Below are 23010 nucleotides of genomic sequence, written 5' to 3'. Positions count from 1 at the left end.
CTTGGAACAACATCACCTAAGCCCAGTTGAAAAACCAACTACAAATCCAAACCAACTAATTGCTCTAATTGCAAACGGGATGCGTTGCACAAACGGGGTGTGTCCAGGCGCACTTTGCAAGTACTCTTACAGTACAGTATTTCCCACCTCTGTCCCTCCTACCGGTGCGAGTGGAAAAGAGGGAGGAGAGAATGTGTGAGTGGGTTTTAACACAGCTGACTCAGATCAAATGAGCTCCTCTCCTTAACTTTAAATGTGCTGCAGGCGAGGCGCACTGCAATTTTTAGGGCCAGAGCGCTGACGAAGTCGGATGGAGGACCCTCTTGAAATCGTACTGTTTATTAGGGCACCGGGCACTATTGTTATTGTGTGGATTTTTTCCTAATACTTTTTATTATTTTTCATCTTCCGGATGAATTTCGATTCGCTACTAGTCCTAGACAAATTATATATCAAAGCGAAAAACTGCGCAAAATTTTGCATTGAAGTCAATGGGACGGGCGGGAAAAAAAGAGCGTAAAAGAACAATCATTGGAGTTTTTCAAACGTCTACTGCTCAGGCATACTTTCACCTAGAGACTTAATTTGAACTTTAAACAGTAGACACAAGTCTTGTGTACACACACACACACACACACACACACACACACACACACACACACACACACACACACACACACACACACACACACACACACACACACACACACACACACACACACAACTCCTCCATATCAGTGCTTATAGAAAGACGATCATGTTACTATTTGATTAGCTCTGTCTTGACCTTGAGGTCGGAGATGGCAGCTCCCATGGCCCTGTCAAAATTTCCCAGAGGAAATTTTCTAGTTATTAGGGCCATGGGGAAAGCACATCGGGCACTGGCCCTTACAGCTATGAAAAAGCTGCAGGGACCAGTGCCCGGGGCTTTGCGGGTAGTACCTGGGGCTTTGCCCCGGGCACTACTGTTATTGTGTAGATTTTTTCCTACTTATTGTTCCTCATCTTCCGGACAAATTTCGATTTGCTACTAGTGATTCCCATGTTGACAGAGATGGCAAAACCGGCCGTAGCCCCCGTGGCCCTCTCAAAATTTCCCAGAGGACACAGTTGATCATGCAGTCATTGAGCTTCATCTGGCCTTTGGGCTGGGTCAGGTCACAGCACTTCATCAACATCACATGCTATTCACCACTTTCCGGAGAATGATGCTGGGTGTCGCCATGACACTTGATTCCACTGGAAACCTGGGTCTGTTTCTTTCTCTTTTTTTTAGTGATTAGTCTATTTAAAGGTACATTGTGTAGGAATAACTCCCATCTAGCGCTCCGGTTGTATATTGCAATCGTATTTTTCATGCTGCATTCATGTGAAATTGGGCTGACAGCAGACAGACGACAGCCGCTGCACGTAACGGCATAAACAAGCCTCTATGTAAACAAGTGGTCCGTCAGCATGAGGCAAAACAATACACGTGACAATATGTTGTCATGGTGATGTCGTATTGTTTACCTGACCCACGTTTTACCGGCTTTCTCTCGACTTCTGTGACTAAAATGACATCTGGTTTGTTACTGACGGCCATCTGCCCGACTGCAGGTGAATGCAGCATCAGTGTAACGCTCCATTCTTCCTCACTGCGTTACCGCGGTGACATTTCACAGACGCCACCTCGACCTGAGCCGACAGCTCCGGTGAGTTTCTGTGGTTTCCTACCGTCACGCTGCCACTGAACGTAAAAACATGGCGACACCACATGGCAGCCAGCACCGAGCTTACCCGCTCCATGTAGATATGAATGATATGAACACCAAATTCAGAGCTGTAAGGAACACTTCAGTTTGTTGATGGGGGTGATTACTGGTTAATGAAAAACATACTTTTAAACTAAATAATTGATTTTCGTGAATAGATAACAGGAGAAGTTACACAATGTCCCTTTAAAGGGACAGTATGGGACTTTATTGGCTTTTTATTGACAAAAATCAAATATCGCTTTCATAAATACGTATTTCACTGAAGTGGAATCGCGCCCGCATACAAACGAGCGCTTTCTCGTACCTTAGAATGAGATGTTACAAGTCGTTACAAACATACAGGGGGGGGTTCACCGAACCTTCTCTGCCATGTTGAATCGCCATGTTTTACGTTCAGTGTCACCGTGGCTGTAAGTAACCTCAAACTCGGGCCGCCGGAGCTTCTCGGCTCGGGGAGAAAGTTTTCCAGACAGCGCCTGTTAAAACTGTCACCACCGTGTAGCTAGTGTGAGGAAGGACGGAGGCACTGGTGTTGCCTTCAGGTGCAGTCAGACACCTGAATGACGCCGTGAGTGACGCCGTCGGCAAACCAACTGGATGTTATTTTACTTGACGAGAGAAAGCCGGTAAAACGTGGGTCAGGTAAACAATACGACATCACCATGACAACATATTGTCACGCCTGTATTGTTTTGCCTCGTGCTGGCGGACCGTTTGTTTACATAGAGGCTTGTTTATCCTGATACATGCAGCGTGTGTTGTTTTTCTGACTTCTGCCCGAGTTTACGTAAACGCAACAGCAAGAATACGTGCCGACATGCAACCGCACCGCTAGATGGGGGTAAATCTCACATACTGTCCCTTTAAGTTCTTGTGAATGAAGGCCTAACTCTCAAAGTCCATCTGAGCAGTTTCTAAGCTGCTTCATACCTGCTACAGTTCTCAAAGACCCAACCCGGTCCGATCCGCAGGTGTTGAAGCCTGGATCCGATGCATTAATTCTCGGGTTACACCACGCCTTTCCGAAAATAGACTTCCATTCTTCGTAATAGCGGGGTTTCCTATTTTTTCTAAAGACCCTGCTATTACGAAAAGGCTGTTGGGGAAAACCCTCCATTCCGAAACCCCCCCACTCCGAACGGACAGACGGATCAATCGGAAAGGAAACAGAGCCTGCACATTGATCCTTTTTTCCTTTTTGGCGTCAAACGGATCATGTGCATAATTAACTGCAAAACAAGCAAATACTTCATATTAATAAAACACTCATTATGCTTCTGGCCTGTCTAGCCTCTACCTGGTCTTTTTACTAAACTTAGCCAACTCCTTTCTTCATTGCCTAAACCCAACCAAAGCAAAATTAATTTTTTTCTCTCCTTCAGTCTGCTGTCAGCAGGAGCGGCGGCTGCAGCAGGCTCGCGCCCGTGAAGTGGGCTCAAGCCGGGTTCAGCCGCGCTCGAGCGGAGCAGGGGAGAGAAAAAAAGTGTATTTCTTTTACTCTGTGGAGATCCCCCACAACGGAGTCGGGGAGAAAGCAATTGAGACAGATCTGTCCAGTCCCTGAGCAGCGCGTGTTTCACAGACAAGCTACAACGCAGAGTGTAAACAACATCAGCCGGTTCAGCACCACGGACAGAGGGGGGTGGGGGTTCGGAACAGCGGTGTTTCGGGCGGACGTTCGGAACAGTGGTGTTTCGGAGTGGGGGGGTTTAGGAACAGCGGTGTGTCGGAATGGAGGTGTTTCGGAATGGAGAGCCGTCCCGCCCCAGACCCGGCTCATTTTGTCAATGGGAAAGGAGCCAAATGTTTCTTTTCTCCATATACTTGAATAAAACTGGACTTCTTTTTGCAACAACTGATGTTGACTGAGATAGTATGTCTGTCAGTTTCCAGACTCCTTTTTTAAGCAAGGCTATGGTCAGGACTCATGTCAGCTGGATCGCTCTCAAAAATTCTTGGTTATCTTGGTTGTGAATCAGATGGACAGTGATCATGTGTCTTACCTGTACCACTTTCCCCTGAGGACTTTCCGAGAAGATCAGGACCTGGTTGAAGAGAGGATCCAGACTCTTCCTCACTGACTTAGTCTTCTTTTTGGCCACACAGACGCCATGCTCCAGTAGGTAAACTTTGATGTAGGCAGCTAGAATGACAGCAGATAGAACAGTTAGACCTGGACCCAATGTGGACCCAGCATAGCACATACACTGATCAGGCATACCATTATGACCACTGAGAGGTGAAGGGAATTACACTGAATAACACTTCATCATGGCAGCTGTAAGTGGGTGGGATATATTAGACAGCAAGTGAACATGTTGTCCTCAAAGTTGATGTGTTAGAGCTAGACCTGTTTGATTAATTAATAGTATTAAATCGTAATCGGATTATTTAGTTAGGACAATGTTAAAAATGTGAAAATCGTAGAAACGATTTTTTACTTTAACTAGGGTTATAACGGTACAGCCCCTGTTTATGTATCGGGGCTGCACTGTGTTGCCGTAGTGACTTCCGCCTCCCTCCTCCCATCGTGCTCTTCCCACACACTGTAAACAAACATGTCCGAGTTCGTTAAGGCCAGCGAGAATTTTGTTGCCAAAAAAACCAGTGGCCCTTTTCTACTACACAGTTACGGCTCTACTCATCTTGACTCAACTCGACTCGGTTTAGGTCCTTGTCCATTACAGCTGAGTTCTTCAATGTGGGCAGGGTCGTCATATCACAGCAGCTACAGCCTTTTTCGATCCTCTCGTCAGCTCCAAACTCACTCATTTGCACCTCAATGGGCTCTTTGCACAGCTCCACTAGTTCCTGAACTTAATGCTACTCCTTTATTTCCTGTCTTACATTATTGGACAACCTGATTAATCCAGGTGCGTCTGACCATTGTGACTACTGAGACACACCTGGATTAATCAGTTTGTCCAATAATGTAAGACAGGAAACAAAGGAGCAGCATTAAGTTCAGGAAGTAGTGGAGCTGTGCAAAGAGCCCATTACGGGCCACAGTGTGGTTTTCCACACAGCAGTCATTTTACTGTCTTTACTTCACTTTACAGAATAACAACAGTCCCAGTACAGATCAGTGTTTGCTACTGCTGGTGTGTTTTTAAAATTAGCGAGTTTGGGGATGGTGTTTAGCTCAGAGCAGCCGCCCCATGTTTTGAGGCTATAGTAGCAGGGAGCAGTAGGAGTGTGTCAATAGCAGAATACTGCCGTGTTAGAGCACAGAGGAAGTTGTTTTGTGTGTGCGGCATTCTGGGAAGGGTGTACACTGACTTCCTGACATCTTGATGTGTTTTTGCCAGTTCCGCTGTGAAAATAAAAGTAAAACGTTTCCCACACCACGTCGTTGTGTTGTAGTGGTGGCTTGTGGTGCATTTACATGCTGTGGAAACCTTTATGGTTTAGCAAACAGCCTTTTTACTTTACCTTACTAGCCTTTGACTGATCCATAGAAGACAGTTTTTACTCTTTTAACACTTAAGTCAGCAAGGGTATAGTTACAGACAGACCTGGGGGTCCCTTTGATCCTGGTTTCATGATGAGTCCTCTGGCTTGAATGACTTCCACCTCCAGACCTCCATTTCTCTCCAGTAGACCAATCTCTACATCACCTAAACAGAAGAGAGCAGTTGCACTTCAACCATGAGGACGAAAGGGGTGAATGTGTGTGCCATAGGCGTTTATATGGTCATTGGTTACTGTAAAAACATTGCTTGAAATAACATAAATCAAAGTTTTTTTTCACTTTGATGGAAAATGCCCAAAACAAGCTGTGAGGGACCGGAGCGGCCTCCCCACATAAAGGGGATCAGGGCAAGGTGATAGAGGTTGGAAAACAGAGCCAGCGAAGCTTCAGGTGCCAAAAGACAAGGTTTTTTATTTTACAGAAAATCAATAATCAAAACACCCTCTAAGGGGAAAAACAGGCACAAAAATGACCGTAGCCTCACACCAGGCTAGAACTGACGACCTCATAGGCTCACATCAGGCTAGAGCACCTTAAAGGGGACCTATTATGCTCCTTTTTGCACAAACTAAAATAGTTCCTGGGTGTCTTAAAGACATGTCTGTGACGTGCTTCGGTCAAAATACCCCAAAGATCAAACATCACAGCACTCTCAAAAACAGGGCTGTGCAAAACGGTCTGTTTCAGTGGCCCCTCCCTTTGAATGCAAATGAACCACTCCCTCAGCATTGCGTTACCATGACGATGTCTACTACTAGTACCTATACTGATTTGGCCAAAATGTAGTATGCAAACAAAAGCTAAATCTGCAGTAGGCAAATTGCCAGTATCTCCAGTATGCATCTGACCAGTCTACATTGTGTAATGAAATGTGCCCATGACCTAGTCTCACCCTAACCAAAGATGGTATAGAGTAGTCTTTGCCATGTAGGCTACTGTAACCATGTAACATGTAATACAACTCCGCAGCACTGCGCCTCCTCTCCTCCTCCTTCTCACAGCTTCATTTTTCATTCAAACTAATTCAACTGCCACAATTGTAAGATTTCATCAATGAGACCAACATTTATCTCCTAAAAACAATAACCAGACGGTGGTAAATGTCTAAAAAACCTGCGGGTATGTTTATTAGCGATGGTTTTCTCTACCGCGATGAGCACGGACGTCTGCCCGGCCAAGGAGGCCTGCAGACGGGCTCTGCCTGTGTGAGGAGCCGCTGCAGCTCCGGAGCTCCGGCGCTCCGTCGGTCCGGCGAACAACATCACCCCAGCGGTACGTCGCTGCTCACACAGGTACAGCTTCACTTACATGAAACATCGGCGTAAACTTCTAAATAAAACTGACGCTACAGCCCTACAACAAGCAGGGAAAAAGCAGGAAGTAGTCCGCTCCGCTCTCCGCTGTGACCCCAGCCACAACAGAGCAGCATGGGAGGAGGCGGGGCCGGCTGGAGCAGAGACCTTGGCATGACCATGTAGGGGAGTCCGGCACGCCATGACGTCAACGCGACCTCATGTCAAAAAAAAGTCAGTGCAACCTAGTGTAACAGGTGTGCAGAGAAATCCAAGAGAAATCCCAATTATCTAGCAGGGTTTACCTCCAAATGCATTAACCTCAGGATATGACACTTCCACGGCCTCTAGAACCATTATCCAACATTTTAAACATATATAAAAGTCTGAAAAGCTGGAAAAGCATAATAGGTCCCCTTTAACTCAGAGCTCCCCGGAATAGAAGCCAAATGCCACTCCCTTAAATACAGCTGTGAGTTAACTCAATTGGGACAAACCATTACTGCCGGGGCAAACCAAAAACTACAATGGTCCATCAATCACATCATTAACATCAATATACACCAGAATAAACAATACATAATATCTTTTAACCTTGCACAATATTTCACATACACACACAATACCTGTGCAACATGATCACATAAAACCATATTATATGAAAAGAAAAACACCCCTCAGCACCATGGGACGCGCCCCCCTTTCCCCGCGCTAGATAAAGACTGCCCCTGCAGCGGCGCGCGCTTCCGCAGAGGAGCAGTGGAGCCGGACCAGGAGTGCTGGTGAATGCGTGTAAGTGAATGTATGCAGGACCAGAGTCTTTACCAGTGAACAGATGAAGAGCGGGACGAGTAGTGGGTACCTCACTACACGTCAGGATGATAAAAGGAGTGTAAACTTTCTCAGGTGACTTGTGGGTGTGGTGAGTGTGACAGCCTGGTCGCACTGGACGCGGAACCGAAGCGCAGCGCCCTGGAGCGGAGGCAGTTTCAGATAGGCGCACATGTTAACCGGTCTGCCTGGTCGCACATCTCGCGCTGTGGAGCGCAGTGCGCGCGCCTGCAGTGCTTCAGATCGGTTCATTTCTATTTTTCACGCGAGCCGCGCGCGCCGAGAGCGCCGTCTGTCAAGCTGGATAGACCAGATCGTACCAGACAGGAAGTCGGGCACAGAAAAGGCGAGAGAATCCGGTCAATTTTCAAAATAAAATAAATAAAATGATGATTAATTAAGTCGTTGCTTGTACGTCTATAGCCTAAATAGGCCTATTTGTCAGTTGTGTCTGCACACGAGACACACACACACACACGTTTAAAATGACATGTGTGTGTGGAAAACCGAGTGAAAACGAGTATGGGCGACTGCAGTCGATGTCTGACGGGCGCGGAGAGAAGAGGAGAAGTACTACGCTCCCAGTGCGACCACCCAAGCGCCCGAAAAGCCGCGCGCGCTCAGCTTCCGCGTGCAGTGCGACCAAGGGGTGAGCCGCGGCGCACAACGTTCCCGACGCCGGTGCGCGGCTCACGCCACACATGTTAAAAGAATAGTTCACCCAAAATTGAAATTGCACTCATTATCTACTCACCCTCATGTCGACTAATATGGAAAGCCGTTTTAGTCATGAAATAAATTAATAAATGCATAAATAAATAAATATAGCCATGAAATGAGTCCCGAATTAAATAAATAGGATGATAAATAGATATAAATTAAATATAAATACATATATTTTTATTTTAAAAACAACATTTTTATTTTTTCAGGAGACTTTTATTTTCTAACGCCTCATTTATTTATTTCTAGATACTTTTATTTCATAACGTCACATTTATTTATTTCTGGGGACTTTTATTTCATAACATCACATTTATTTATTTCCGGCGACTTTTATTTCATAACGTCACATTTATTTCACTCCTCTTTTATTTCATGCTGCAATATTCAAATGAGGGGGCGGGGTTATCTGGACCCTTTCAGAGTAAAACATCACACGACGGCCTATTCACCTTATTTTGCGCTGGATCTAGTGCTGTTGTTGTGAATTGTTGAACAATCCACTTCCCTATCCACTTCGCTATGTGTTAGTACTGGTACTCTGGTAGAGAAGAACAAGTACGTTTACGTGTCTGCTCTGCTCTTTCCCAGAGAAGCAGTAGCTTACATTAATTTGTCATTACCGGTCCCGTTGCTGTCAGACCGCAGCACTGACGCCGGCGCAAATCTTGCAAGATTTGGACGGACCGGGAAGAGGAGCTTCCGTTACAACGACACTTACACACAGACATCTTCAGGGCAAAAAGCAGGACAGCAGTGGCAGTTACATTACAACATATCAACGGGGCATGGTGTTCAATGCCCCAATTGCATTAGGAATAAAGGATGTTTTTTGGTGTGTCGAGGACAGTTGGTATCCATTTGCAACCGTTATATGGACATGCACTGCTATGCCGAGACCCCCTGTAACTCAGAGAAGCCACAGAGGACTCTGAAAATTCTCCCAGCCCTTAGTCCACATGAGAGTGAGTAGATAATGAGTGCAATTTGAATTTTGGGTGAACTATTCCTTTAACAAAGCATGGCCCCATACACACATCATAAACATACACATCAACAGAACATCTTCATAGAGTCCATAGAATACTATGCGGGAGTGTGTGCGGGTGTATGAGTGTGCGTGTACAAATGTCCGAGCCAAGTCTCTCATCGCTCCCACGTGGGCCACGCCACACAATGGCATTGACCCGAGGAGACTGTGAGAAGGGGGGGTGCTCACCACACAGGCCAGGCCCGGCCCAGGGATGACCAGGACCAAATGAAGTCCAGAACAAATAATTGTGTCATATTCTGTCCGAGTACCCAACGAGTCTAATCCCCTGACGGCCGACACTCCCTGTCCCGACTGTCCATGTCAAATCGGGCCCGATGAGGCCCAACAACTTCTGCTCATTCCTGACGGAGCTGAACACACCAAACAGGTCGCGTATGTCGTCCGACTCTCCCAGTCGGGCTGGTGTGTTCCTGGCTTAACTCCAAACTTACCTTTTTGTCATGTTTCTTATTAAATCCAAGTGGTGCACATTGCAATATTTTGGACAGCACTGATGTTTCTATTTTTACATGTACTGTAATTATGTCAGGGTACACCCAACAGGTTGTAAAAAGTCATGTGTTAGATATCTCACCCATGGATGTGGTTGCCAGCGTCTGTCGGCCAACAAACTGGGCGGGTCCCATCCCATCCAGGAAGTCACTGAACTGGGCATCAGATGCCAGACACATGCCGCTGTAGTTCAAACTGTAGGAAGCAGACAGAGAGGGGGTTCATCTAAAGCAGATCAGACAGAGATAAAAAAAAAAAAAAAAAAAAAAAAAAAGGAGACTGGAGGAAGCAGGAGAAGAGACAATAGTAAATAGTAAATAGGATTTGACCTTGATGACTGACCCCCATTGTGTGGGTGTGGTCACCAGAGATGACATGCACATGTATGTCATCAAAAAAACAAAAGACAAAACAGTGTCTGAAAGGATCATCTTAATTGGGAGTCATGTGTGTTTGTGTGTGCATGCTGGCATGCACGTTCAGTGGTTGTGCACTACTAATACTGATATCATAGGAGCTAAAGCATGTGACTAGGACTGCCTTCTTTCTCCAGCGCAATAGCTAAAATTAGGCATATCCTCTCTCAGAGTGATGCTGAGAAAAAGGTCCATGCATTTATCCCTTGTAGGCTGAACTACTGTAACTCTCTTGTCAGGATGTCCAAAAAACTCTAAAGAGTCTCCAGCTGGTTCTGAATGTTGCAGCGAGGGTATTGACAGGAGTTAGTAAGAGCACATCTCTCCCATCTCTCCCATTTTAGCCCTTCAGAATGTTTGGAACCATACTTCCTGTTGGGGTTCATTTCTCCATAACAACCTCCGAACTATACATTATCCCGCTTATTACACGGTTTACGAGTAAAATAATTAATTTGAAACATAATGTTGATCAAAATACGACATTCGTCAATTTTTAATTGCATCATTTAATGAATCTGCAAGACTGGTCACGGCCGCTGCTGCCAAGTCCGTGATCGATTGTTGTTTTTTTCTTTCTTTTTTCCTTTTTGACACAGGTTGTCATCAGCAATTGCTACATTAAAATGAGTCGGCTACTAGGCATCCTGGAAACCTGCCTGATTTTGGAGAGATCGTGTGGAATTGACGTCTGAACTAGGTACGTTGCCTCACCATACGCCGCCTCACGTGCATTAATTCTCGTCCATTCTCGAATTAATTATGATTAGATATTATTTCCCATCTTTGCTGAGCTGATTTGTTTTAAATGAAATAGCTAAAAGTGTCCCATATAGCCATAGGTCTCAGCAGATGTGTGCTTTCAAAGCAATATAGACACGAACGAGTCATTCAGGAATAATTTCCAACTCTATGTATGTTAGTGTTATTTTTTCCTAAGTAGTGGCCCATCCAAAATTACTGTGGCCCGTCCAAAATTGAAATCCTGGCGCCGCGCCTGGTGAACGTGTTACATAATTTGTCAAACAGTGACTGACAGACGTGCACACGCTGCTTCATACGTATGCAGCTTTTGTCATGCGTGAAATACAACCTGCGCGTAACAACGCACGCACGCATAACAGTAACAGTAACCATGCGTGCACACACACGTCGCTGCGCGTCTTTCTGGTTGTTTTGACTTCGATCTCACCCCATACACACACACACACCTATTCTCTCTCCACCACTTGCACCCCGTGCACATCACCAACTCTGTAGGTGATGTCGACCAAGAGATTCAGATAAACAATAATAATAATAAATAAATTAGTGTTATTCACTTTGCTACGTATCTCTCTTTATCTCTGTCTTAAACCAGGGCTACATGGAAAATGTACCACACTAAATAAATACAGTTTACAATTACAGTTTAATTATTAACCACTGTCTTACCTTGAAGAGATTTTTTTCCTGTGGCTATGCTACATTTTTACCTTATCGGTATCGATGAAAAAGCAAGAAAAAGTATCGGTATCGTATCGAATCCCAAAAGTGTGGTATCACCCATCCCTACTGTAAGAGGTGTCCCTGGTTAAACATGTTAAACTTGCTTAGTAGTACAGGTCTCAGGTCTTCAAGTTTCAGAACCAGACTTAGTTGTGTCTGTGTAAAAGGAGGCAGACCAATCCCTGATACTCACTTTCCCTCAGATCCATAGCTGTTCATGCTGTCCTCTATGGACTCATGGCTGGCCTGACGGACAGTCCGACTGGGCATCTCCACAGCCAGACCTGTTTCGGTACTCCTCTGGATGCCCCCCTTCAGCTTTTTGCCCTCAGTGTCCACTGCAGGGAGACATACACACAAGCATCCTATCAACAGTGCGTTCATGTCTGTAGAGGACAACTGTCTGGATCTATGGTGAGATCATAATGACACTAATATCCTACTACTGTCTTTTATAAATTAGTTAAGTTGAAACTGATTTCAGTAGAGAAGTAAAAACATGTAACAAATACGACGAGTCACATGCCTGTCCTACTGTCCTTGAGATATCTTGGCCAATCGCAGCAGGTGTTTTGTTGACATGGAGAATAAACAAGAGAATATCATCATCAAAAAAAAAAAAAAACCCTACAGTGGATGCACTTCTTCTACACTCCCACACTTCCATCACAGACTGCAGCGTATCTTTCACTCTGCTATCTGCCGTGGCTCCACAACATGCACACCTTTAGGACCCTGAGGGGCAACGGACTGAAACGAGATTGTGAGTCCCACCGTAGACAAAAATTCTTTAAGTCACTCCCTCATTACAGGAAAATGAAGTCCATCTGGACCAAAACATCACACAACCAGAATTAAGATGTTATGTTGTTATAATAATACGTTGTTGTTATAATAATAACAACATAACAGAATTTTGGCAGTTGATGAGGCAAATTTGTTACCAACACCTCAGGAAAACAGGATAAAAAAAACTCTCACCAACTCTCTGAATTAACACACACATGGTATGTGATGCCCAAATTCTCAACAACAACAGGTAAAAGTACAACAGACTGTGGCTAATAGGCAGGTGCGGAGCTATGGGTGGGCCTGGATGTGCACAGACCCACCAGGATTGACAGATTGCCCACCCAGTGAGATTCATGAAAAAAATTTTTTTTTTTAAATAGCCTATATACAGTGTGTGTGTGTGTGTGTATATATATATACTGTGTATATATATATATATATATATATATATATACTGTGTATATATATATATATATATAAACAAACTTCATCTTTCATGTGATTGACTGATGTTGCGCAACTTTGAAGTTCACCAGTGATCAGAAGAGGGGATATTCACTGGAGCAGGTGGATACAACTGTCTTACAGACTGTTTGGGTTTACATTAAAATTACAGCTCATCAAAAATGAAATTTTATTGCAGGTAGAGGAATTACTGGATCCCCTGCAATTTGCATATAGGGCTGGTAGAGGTGTGGAGGACGCTACTGTCACACTTTCTTTATCGTCACCTTGAGGAATCAAAAGCTCAGGCTAGGCTGTTGTTTATAGATTTTTCTTCTGCTTTTAACACTATCCAGCCACATCTCTTGGCAGAGAAGTTAATCAGTCTTTTTAATCTGGATTTTAATCTTGTTGGCTGGATATTAGACTTTTTGACAAACCGTTCCCAGTACGTGAGGGTAAATGGCTCCCTTTCAAATCAGCTGCAGTCCTCCTCTGGATCTCCTCGAGGATGCTGTCTCTCCCCTTTATTATACATACTGTACACTAATGATTGTCGCAGCAACTATGCTAATAGTCACATTATTAAATTTGCTGACGACTCTGTCATCGTGAGTCTTCTTGAAGAGGATCAGCTAATTCATGGGCCCGTCATAAATTATTTTGTATCATGGTGTGATGAATCCTTTCTCCAAATTAATGTGTCTAAGACGAAGGACATGATGATCAGTTTTAGTAAGTCTAAACCTTGTCCTGCATTAACTAGCATTAAAGGTGCAGAGATTGAGCTGGTGGACAGTTTGGGAGTGGTCGTTGACAATAAATTGTGTTTTGATGCTCATGTTGCCTCCACAACAAAGAAAGTACAGCAACGGCTCTATTTTATGTATTCTTTTAATGTTTGTTCTGAGATGATGACCCTCTTTTATAGAAGCTTCATTGAATTTGTTCTTATGTTCTGTGTGGTTGCCTGGTATGGAAACCGGACTCTGGCCAACAAAAACAGGCTTGTAAGGTTACAGGGAGGAGTCAAATGCAGCTTGCTGATATGTACAGCAGGCAAGTTCTCAGGAAGGCTTCCTTGATTCTGGAGTGTGTAGATCACCCCCTCCAGTCTGAATTTGTATTGTTGCCCTCAGGTCGTCGGTGGAAGGTGCCTGCTCTTCGCACTAAGAGATTTAAAGTTTCCTTTGTCCCCACAGCCATTCAGTTGCTAAACAGTAGATAATTAATTGTATGTATATACAGGCTGTTCACGGCTGTTGTAACCTGCCCGTTGCATTTGCACTTTAGGCCCCATGCTGTTTATTATTTATTTGTTTGTACATTATTGGCACTTTTTAATAATATTTTATCTTGCAGTAGGCCCTTTTAATCTGCCCATGATATGTTACATGTTATCTGGTGTTGTCTATTTGTGTATGTGTTTGAATGTGTGGATCTTCCTGGCTGCAAATCAATTTTCCCTGTTTGGGAAGACTTGACTTTGACTTTGACTCAGTCCGTGACTTTTCCTAAAATTGCCATAGAGGCTACAGTATGTGTTTGATGGTTTCTGAAGCTCACAACTGATTAAAATGAAACAAACTTGATTTCTTAGCATTTATTGGACGGCCAATATAAATATGCATATAAGCAGCGGTTAGGGACCACTCTGTCCAGCTGTGGTCACAGCAATTATTACAATGTTTTCATTTCATGTTTTTCGCTCATCTATTTTTTTCTCACTTGTAATGTTTTCATACTATCACATTTATTATTTATTATTTAGGCTATGTAAATCAGGTGCGAGTAAGCGAGAGAAAGGGAGGAGACACTGGGCGTGTGCCGGCAAAAACTGAAACAGGCTGGTTAGAAATGAAAAGAGAACATCACAGAATACAGGATATGTCCTCAGGATGTCCGGGAGGGAGGATCAGATGGTGGTTCAGGTAGTGATGAGTTAACTGTCACTGTCAGCTGCACATCTGTCAGCTGCAACCTGTCAGCAGCTGTGCTCCATGCAGACATTTCTCAAACTTTATTTTGTAGGCAAAGGACAGAATAGATCATGATTGTGTTGGATATAAAATGTCATATAGTCACCCTTATTGATTATTGACTTATAACGTAGCCTAACCTATAATAAATCTCTCGGCTGCTGTCCAGTCCGGTAATAATGGGTCTCTGTGGGTGTGTAAGCTACGTCATTGCAAAAATCCAGTGCACAGCGACATCGACTCTTGACATTAGTGTGTGTGAAATTGCTCCAATGCCTTAAATCTTTGTGTGTAATCACACAACCTGATATGCCCTGCCCCTGACACACAATGGGACCTGCTGTACAGACCGTTGGTTTTTCTTACCTATAATCCTGGTTATTTTCTGAAAGCATGGAGTAAAGAAATGTCTTTTTTTCTACCCCAGTCTGCTGACAGCAGGAGTGGCAGCTGCAGCAGGCTCGCGCCTGGGTGAAGTGGGCTCAAGCTGGGTTTAGCCGTGCTCGAGCGGAGCAGGGGAGAGAACAAAAGGTGTATTTCTTTTGCTGTGTGGGAGATTCCACAACGGAGTGGGGGAGAAAGCAAGTGGGACAGATCTGCCCAGTCCCTGACCAGCAGGCCGCGGCTCCGCTCCGAGTAGTAGCCTACTTTGTCTGTCACCCAGTTCAGCACCCTGGACAGCTGCAGAGCGGTGTTTCGGGGGGAGGTTCAGAACAGCGGCGTTTCGGAGTGGAGGGGTGTCCCCGACCATGATCTTCACCCTCATTCAATTTCTTATGGTAAAAGAGACATTTCAAAATAATAACTGTCTAGGGTAATGTATGATTCTCATTCACTGGATGATAATTATTTAGAGACTGGCGGGAATAACTCTTAGGCCTACCTGTAAGTTATATTAACTCAACAATTTAAATAATAAAACACCATTCAATGACACAACACAGGATATCAGGTTTTGAAAATGTATTAAGATATGTAGAAGAAAAAAACATTCAAACCTTTTGTTTTGAAAAGAGAGAGGAAAAACAAAGAGAAAAGGTCCAGGTAAAAATATTTTTGTTTAGTCATAGTTGTTCAACCTGAGTGCACTCCTACTTTGTTTCGTTGGCGCGCTTTAGTTGGAGCTCATGATGGTTTTCCGTATAGACTGCGAGTACCTCTGTGTGTCACAGTTGCCAAGTCCGTTTATTATAAGCGACTTTGGGCTTGTTTTTCTGTGATGTCGCTTCTAAATATTGGTAGTTGCGGATTGCGGGTTTTTTGGACTTGCAGACTTAATAAAGAAGAGCTCAAACAGGAGGTTGTTGGCCTTGTTTTTTGGACAGGACAATAAAAGTTTTTTTGTAGATAATCCAAAAGACATGTAAAGGAGCACACAAGTATACGATAAGACCATGTGACACAAGTTGTAATACTAATGCAGTCTATTCCATAAGGGGGCTCTGTGTCTGGATTTCTCAGACAAAAAGATGATATTTTAAGTGACTGTTCTAATTCAGTATTTGTTTCCTGTGTTACAGATCCTCTTTCATACTGTGTCTCTCTGCACAGATGGTTTCAGTCACCTTAATGGAGATGAGACTCTTTTAGAAAGTCTGGCGAGCGTGCACACACACACACACACACACACTCAGCTCTGCAGTTATTAAAGAGCGACCTAGAACTATTCTATTTCCATCGTCCTCATGTGGGTTGGGGCTCTGGCAGATCTGGGTCACTTCCCCAACTGGTTTCATGTGATTAGGTACCTACTGTGTTCCTCACTGTCATTCATCTGCACACTGCTGTCAGTACAACACCACACAAAGGTCAGCAAAGGTCAGCACAACTATAATTCAGATGGAATGATTTGCTGCTCTTCAGTATGATGGTGCCTTGATGTTAAACCTTTTGAGACAAACTGTTTGTCTCAAAGGTCTTCGAGTAGCTGTTTTTTTAAACGGTACATGCAAACTGGTGTCCGAGTCTCTAACAGATTTGTGTCCTGTGTGATTGTTGGGTCATTTTTCATCCAATCGGATTGATTCATGATACCTGTCAATCAAAGTCACACCCCTGGCAGTGGAGACGCGCCTGTTACTCAAACAGCTATAGACGCGCCCGCGTGCATACGGAGCAGACAGACAACAACGACAAGACAGGAGACAATGGCGGCTTCAAAAGAAAATTCGGTTGTTTCTTTACGAAATAATCCTTTCACAAGGCATTCGCTGAAGGAAGAAAGGATAAAGGAACTTGGACTGGAGCAACCTGACTTAAAAATCCAGCAGCAGGCAAGTGACTGTGGATGGAGTTACATTCGAGGCTTCTCCCATCTGTGTTATGCCAAACACAGTTGGCTAGCTGGATGTTAAAGCAGATATCAGTGGAATGTTTTTGTTAATATAAGTCCTAAATAGTCCTATTTTCCGTCAGCAATCACTTACATGAAGTATTTCAGCCTAAACACGAGTCTCTCCGTCACTCTGCTCTGCTGTAACCCGAGGAGAACATTTTCCTTGTGGGATACAAGTGTTATCCAATGAGGAGAGAGAACGGCATGAAGGGCTGTGTGTGCAGCCAAGGGATGCGCGTGAATGTGGTGACGTAGCACGAGGACCAATTGATGCCTGACAAGGGCGGGGGCTGCTAACTCATGGTGCGTTCAAAGAAACTCGTACTTTGTGTTTTTCCTTCCTGTGAAGTCATACCAGTTCGATCTGGTACGAGTTCACGGGTCGGAAGTTACGAGTGGCCGTTATAGGGAACTTTCACAGACAACAGGATGGTAAAAACACGAGCTACGGGTTACCTGGAACGCTACCAAGTCGTAGTTGTGACTTGAAGCTGTAACTTACGGTTTCAAAAGCCTGCCTTGAACGCAGCATTAGCCGAAACGGCCGTGAAGCTGATATCTGCTTTAAGTTAGCAATGCTAATTTATCTTTATCGCCCCCCCAATTTTTTTTTAGCACCAGCCGCCATTGCTCCTGTAATGTACCAGAGCACAATGACACACTGGCTGACACACGCCACGTCGGTGGTCTCGTCGGACTGGACAGCCACAAATGGTGCCTGTGATATTTCCTCAGCCACTTTTTGTTCGTACACAGAAAACATACAGTCAAGCAACTCATTTTGGCTAGTCTTGCACGTGTACTGAAGTGGCAGATTCATCTGATCCCCGCAGAGGCAGCTCATGTCCCCCACAAAATTTAATGCAGTCCATAATCCTGGACAGTGAATGTCTGTCTTTTCTAACCAGCTCGTTATGTCTCTGTACAGCAATGTGATGGCCCTCATCCAGTTGACAGGCAATGTTAACTTTTTCCAGCATCCAGTTTAACGCTGTTCCTTGTGCTGCATTCATGTTTCCTCATTTTGTCAGACAAATGTTTTAAATCCACAATTCCTTGCTGGGTCCAAGCTGCGTCTCCTCCAAAAAGCAAACATGGGAAACAGAAAAGCGAATTCTTAGCTACACTTGCTGTTAGCCAGTCCTTTTTTTCAAACCAAGTGACACAAAACTTACGATTTTGTTGTTTATCAGTTTGTGTAATGTGAATAACATTTGGACGATGTGGCCCCAGTCTCTTAACTTCCATTTTTCCTCATAGGACAATGAAGAAAACTGATTATTAAGAAGATGATCCACCTCATTCATGTTAGCACCCGCCATTTTTCTTCTTCTTCTACAGTTGCCACTTACATTTCACGCGATGCGTGAATCTCGCTCCCCGCGAGTGAAACATCCATTTCGAAGTAGCACTTACTGTATGACACTCACCTGGGTATAGTCGCATCAGGTTGACTTTCAAAGGGAAAGCCTCATCAGCAACGAAGACAGGAGGGCAGAGTACCTCACTCGCGGGTAAGCCAGCTGGGAGTGGCAAAGACAGCTTTCCCTGAATGAGTTTCGAGCCAAAGCCTCCTCTGGAAAACACCCCAGCATCACTGTCTCGGCCAAAAGCACCTATGTCCACGGGCATGACATACAGCCATTAGGATAAAGCTGAAGTATCCTTTGTAATTATAAAAGGCACTTCCACTGTTGGCACAGCTCTCCATTCCGAAACACCTCCATTCAGACACACCGCTGTTCGGAAACCCCCCCACTCCGAAACACCGCTATTCCGAACGTCCCCCCAAAACACCGCTGTTCCGACCACCCACCCCCTGCAGCTGTCCGTGGTGCTGAACCGCTTGACATTGTTACACTGTGTTGTGGCTTGTCTGTGAAACGTGCGCTGCTCAGGGACTGGGCATGCCGAGAAAATCCTGCTGGATCTGCCTCCACTGATCATCACCTGGGTAGGCCACGTACAGAGCAGATGATATTGCCTTGCAGACTTCTTGAATGATCTTCCCGACAGTCGCAGAAGTTTGTAGCTGGCTGACAATTCCCTGAAGCTCATTCCAGAGGCAAGTGTGACAGTTGAGGTTCCTGTCACTATGCCTCCAATTGATCATGTGCCCTGGCTACTTGGCCAAGGGGATGTCCCTTTGGGTGACTGGCAAGCGCGCATGACTCTTACCCGGGAGGTGTGGGTTCAATCCCCGCCCGGACCCTCTTCACCTTGCCACATTCTGGCGTTGTTGGCAGGATCCATGTAGCACTAGGGGTGGGTCCATGGATTCCTAATGTGTGGCAGCCTGCGCGGAAGCACGAGGACGTGCTTGTGAAAAAGAGGGGGAGAGATGTGACAGTTGAGGTTCCTGTCACTATGCCTCCAATTGATCATGTGCCCTGGCTACTTGGCCAAAGGGATGTCCCTTTGGGTGACTGGCAAGCGCGCATGACTCTTACCCGGGAGGTGTGGGTTCAATCCCCGCCCGGGCCCTCTTCACCTTGCCACACAAGGAAACGGAGGGTTACAGCAAATCTCTCGGCCGATGTTATTGGCTTGGTGTGTGTGGGGCAGTGCTGGATGTACGGTTCAATCCGAGAAAGCAGGTGGTCAAATGCACTGACCGACATTCAAAAATACTCCCGGTGTTTCTCCTCATCGATCAAGCGCATCGGCAAGACCAGGTAAACAAATTACCCGTTATATTCACGGTTTTAATTTGGGGGTCCGCACCTCCGATGGCGACGACTCCTTGTTTTCTTTCTCAATCGCAAAATAAGTAAAACAATGATTTCTTCCTCCTCACAATGCATTTCATCCATGTTTGTTTACAATGTCCCCACGACAACGACCGGTTGTTGTCTGCCCCAAGTGGAGACCGCCGGTATTGTGCGTTTTGGCTGCGTATTGACCAAGGGGGGAGTTGTGGGTTCTCCAAGTGAAGCTCACTTCCGCATTCAAAAAGCTGCAGTACCCCGGCGGCCTCTGGGGGCTGGCTCCAGAAGGGAGCAACTCCAATTGAGCCCCATGTTAAAATAGCCGACTTTACAGCTTATAAAAACATATTTACAGCCTGGTACGTTTTATTTTTTTGGTCTCTACCGATAGTGTCTACCCCCACACACACTCTGAGGGGGGTGATTTTTTTTTTTTTAACTCTACCGTTTTACTATTATTAGGTTTAAAATTCTCGCCAATTAGGGCACGGAAACGTTGAATGACAGGTCCGGAGACCGCTGCTTCGAGGCCAGTGGGCGGGTTCTCGGCCGGCCAATCCAACATGGCGCTGTTCAGGCCGCCATATTTGAGTCACAAAAACGACTCCCCAAAACCAATGGGTGACGTCACGGATGCTACGTCCATATTTTTTACAGTCTATGGTATTGACGCGCAAGTACATGCACAGACCAGCACAGACGCGACATATACGCATGCGTTCGATCAAGCACAAAGTATATCGCGGCCCTAAGGGCTCTGAACGCAACCCAGTAGCCAACCCCCCTAGATCCTCCCCCTGTCCAGGTCAGTATAAAAGGCCTCAAAATGGCTCCCTCAGCCTTTTGCTGGTCCCTGCGGTGAGCAGCACCTCATTTTCTCCTTGGTTTTGATTTAGTTTTTTTTTTTTTTTGGTTGCTTTGCCTAGTGATGGAGAAACTGAAGCTTTCTGAACTACTGAATCAATATGAATGGCATGGTGGGCCACAACCAAAACAATGGATAATTTAATGAAAATGATAAGTGCTCTTGAAATGACAGAGCAGACGCACTGAGACATTCAAGCAGGCTGATGTAGGTTAAATTTGTGGACTGACCATTGGGGGCGCCAAAAAATTCCACTTGTTGCTGTTAAGTTAACAGCGAAAACAGGATCTTTCATGATGAATGGACAGAGAACTATGCCTTCATCCTCCCCAGTTTTATTAATGCAAAGCCCACATGCCTGATCTGTAACGAGGGTGTCTCTGCATGCAAAGAGTACAGTATTAGACGACACCACGAAACGAAGCATGCTAATTTCAAGGTTGCGATCCCTCAGAAGACAGAGGCACGAAAGCGTAAAATCGAAGCCCTGAAAGGTGCTCATGCACACAGCAACAGGATCCTGGTGCGAGGCCTCACATCCCAACAGAAGGTAACTAGTGCATCTCTGAAGGCATCCTGGGTGATCGCAAAGCACAACAAGCCATTCACTGACGCAGAGGTCTTCAAGGAGATGATGGTGACAGTTTTGGAGGAACTTGATACCAACAAGTCGATGGATGATGTGATCGGGTCAGTGAAACAGGTGTTGCTCTCTGCGAGGTCCGCTGCCCGCCACGTAGAAGAGCTGTCTGATGCGGTGCAGGGTGCAAAATCAACGGTGTTAGTCACGCAAACTACTTTTCCTTAGCCATTGATGAGAGCACTGACAACACAGATGTAGCCTAGTTGTGTGTTTATGTGAGATACTTTGATGGGAAGGATTTCAAGGAAGAGCTGCTGTCTCTAATTCCATTAGAAGGGCACACCACTGGAGATGCTATATTTGCAAAGTTGTTTCAGTTGCATTCATCATCACTTGAGAGAGGGTTAACCTAATCGTGACAGACGGGCCTCCTGCTATGGTGGGAAAGCACAGAGGTCTGGTGAACAGGCTGAAAGAACTCACCCCTCAAATTAGGGGTGTTCCAACAAGGGTACCTCACGATTCGATTTTGATTATAACAATTGTCGATTCGATTCGATTATTGGTGCCACGATTCTTCGATTATTGCAATGCTTTTTTCCATACAAGATTGATTTTGTCTTCATCTGTGCCTACATTTGTAAATAAATAGCCTATCAATGTACTCAGTTCCTCTAAAACTACACTAAATAACAAGGTTTTTTGAACATTTGACTTGTATTTTTCAGAGAGACAAAATATTTTGAGTGAAAATCAGACGTGCAGGAAACAGAAATCTGGCCTCCTTAAGTTTCAGTCGAACTGCATCAAACTCCTTGCGGTCCTTCATCACCTCTGCTGTGAGGTCCGGAAAGATGCTGATGCACTGCCCCTCGTAATTTAGTGGACCATCGTTGTGAGCCACCCGGATTATCTTCTCTTTCACGGTGTTGTGGTGCATCCTGGCGATTATGATTCGTGGCTGGTTGCTTGGGGCACTGATGCGGTGGGCACGGTCCACTTTAACTCCCCGGGGAAAATGCTCAGCTCCCAGGAGTTTAGGTAGCAAGTCAGACACAAACGCAGAGCCTCTTTAAATTTTCTCTGGCAGACACACAATTTTAATATTTTGTCTCCTCGAGCGGCCCTCTAGATCGTTCACTTCGGCTTTCAGAAGTTTATTTTGTACACACAGGTCATCATAGCTTTTTTCCAGCTAGGCCAGGCGTCCGTCAAACTCTCCGTGCCAATCTCCCAGGTACAAAATGCGGGAGATGTTGGAGGCGACAGCATTTTTAACCCCAGCAAGAGTTGTCTCCAAGTCGTCAAACCTTGTGTTCATAGAGTTTTCCATCCGTCTAATGGCCCCCAGGATGGGCGACAGAGAGGCTCTCTGAGCATGTTTGGGGTTGGTCTAGCCAGGTGAGCTAGCATTAGCAAGCTCGGTCAGAGGATTGTCTTTGATCTCTGAAGGAGACTCGAATGTTGTCGATTGTTGTCAAATGAGTCGATTTCTTAGCCTTGACCATTCTTTGAGGTTTTATAAATTAATTTCACCGTCAAAAAGTGCAAAAAAGGAGTGTTAAATACTTATATCAAGTTGAAGTGGAGGAGCTGATGAAAAACACAACTTACTACATCGCTGGCTCTCTAGCGCCCTGCCCTGTTGTTACAATCTCACTGTCAGTGTGTTGGCCAGTGGAATTGGCTGAATGGGAGCAGCTATTTCTGTATCCATATGCTTTCATTAATGTTTCTCTGTTGGGAGACAGACTAGTGAGTCCTGGCTCTCTGATCATT

General features: G+C 45.0%; 1 protein-coding gene across 1 annotated transcript in view; it reads right to left on the bottom strand.

Annotated features, from left to right (window-relative positions):
* The window catches only part of rims4 (regulating synaptic membrane exocytosis 4), a gene marked incomplete at its 3' end in the record, with an annotated part of 43211 nt that overhangs the window by 5372 nt on the left and 14829 nt on the right, over positions 1-23010 (bottom strand). The window contains exons 2-5 of the mRNA XM_083972232.1: positions 11719-11863; positions 9704-9816; positions 5273-5374; positions 3761-3900 (exon numbers count right to left, since the gene is read on the bottom strand). Of these exons, the coding sequence (XP_083828358.1) occupies positions 3761-3900; positions 5273-5374; positions 9704-9816; positions 11719-11863 (500 nt within the window). The remainder of the gene's footprint in view (positions 1-3760; positions 3901-5272; positions 5375-9703; positions 9817-11718; positions 11864-23010) is intronic.

The sequence above is a fragment of the Trachurus trachurus genome (genome assembly GCF_905171665.1).
Source record: "Trachurus trachurus genome assembly, chromosome: 5".
Taxonomy (NCBI): Eukaryota; Metazoa; Chordata; class Actinopteri; order Carangiformes; family Carangidae; genus Trachurus; species Trachurus trachurus.
Note: the sequence above shows the minus strand (reverse complement) of the source record. Positions and strands in the feature narration are given on the sequence as shown.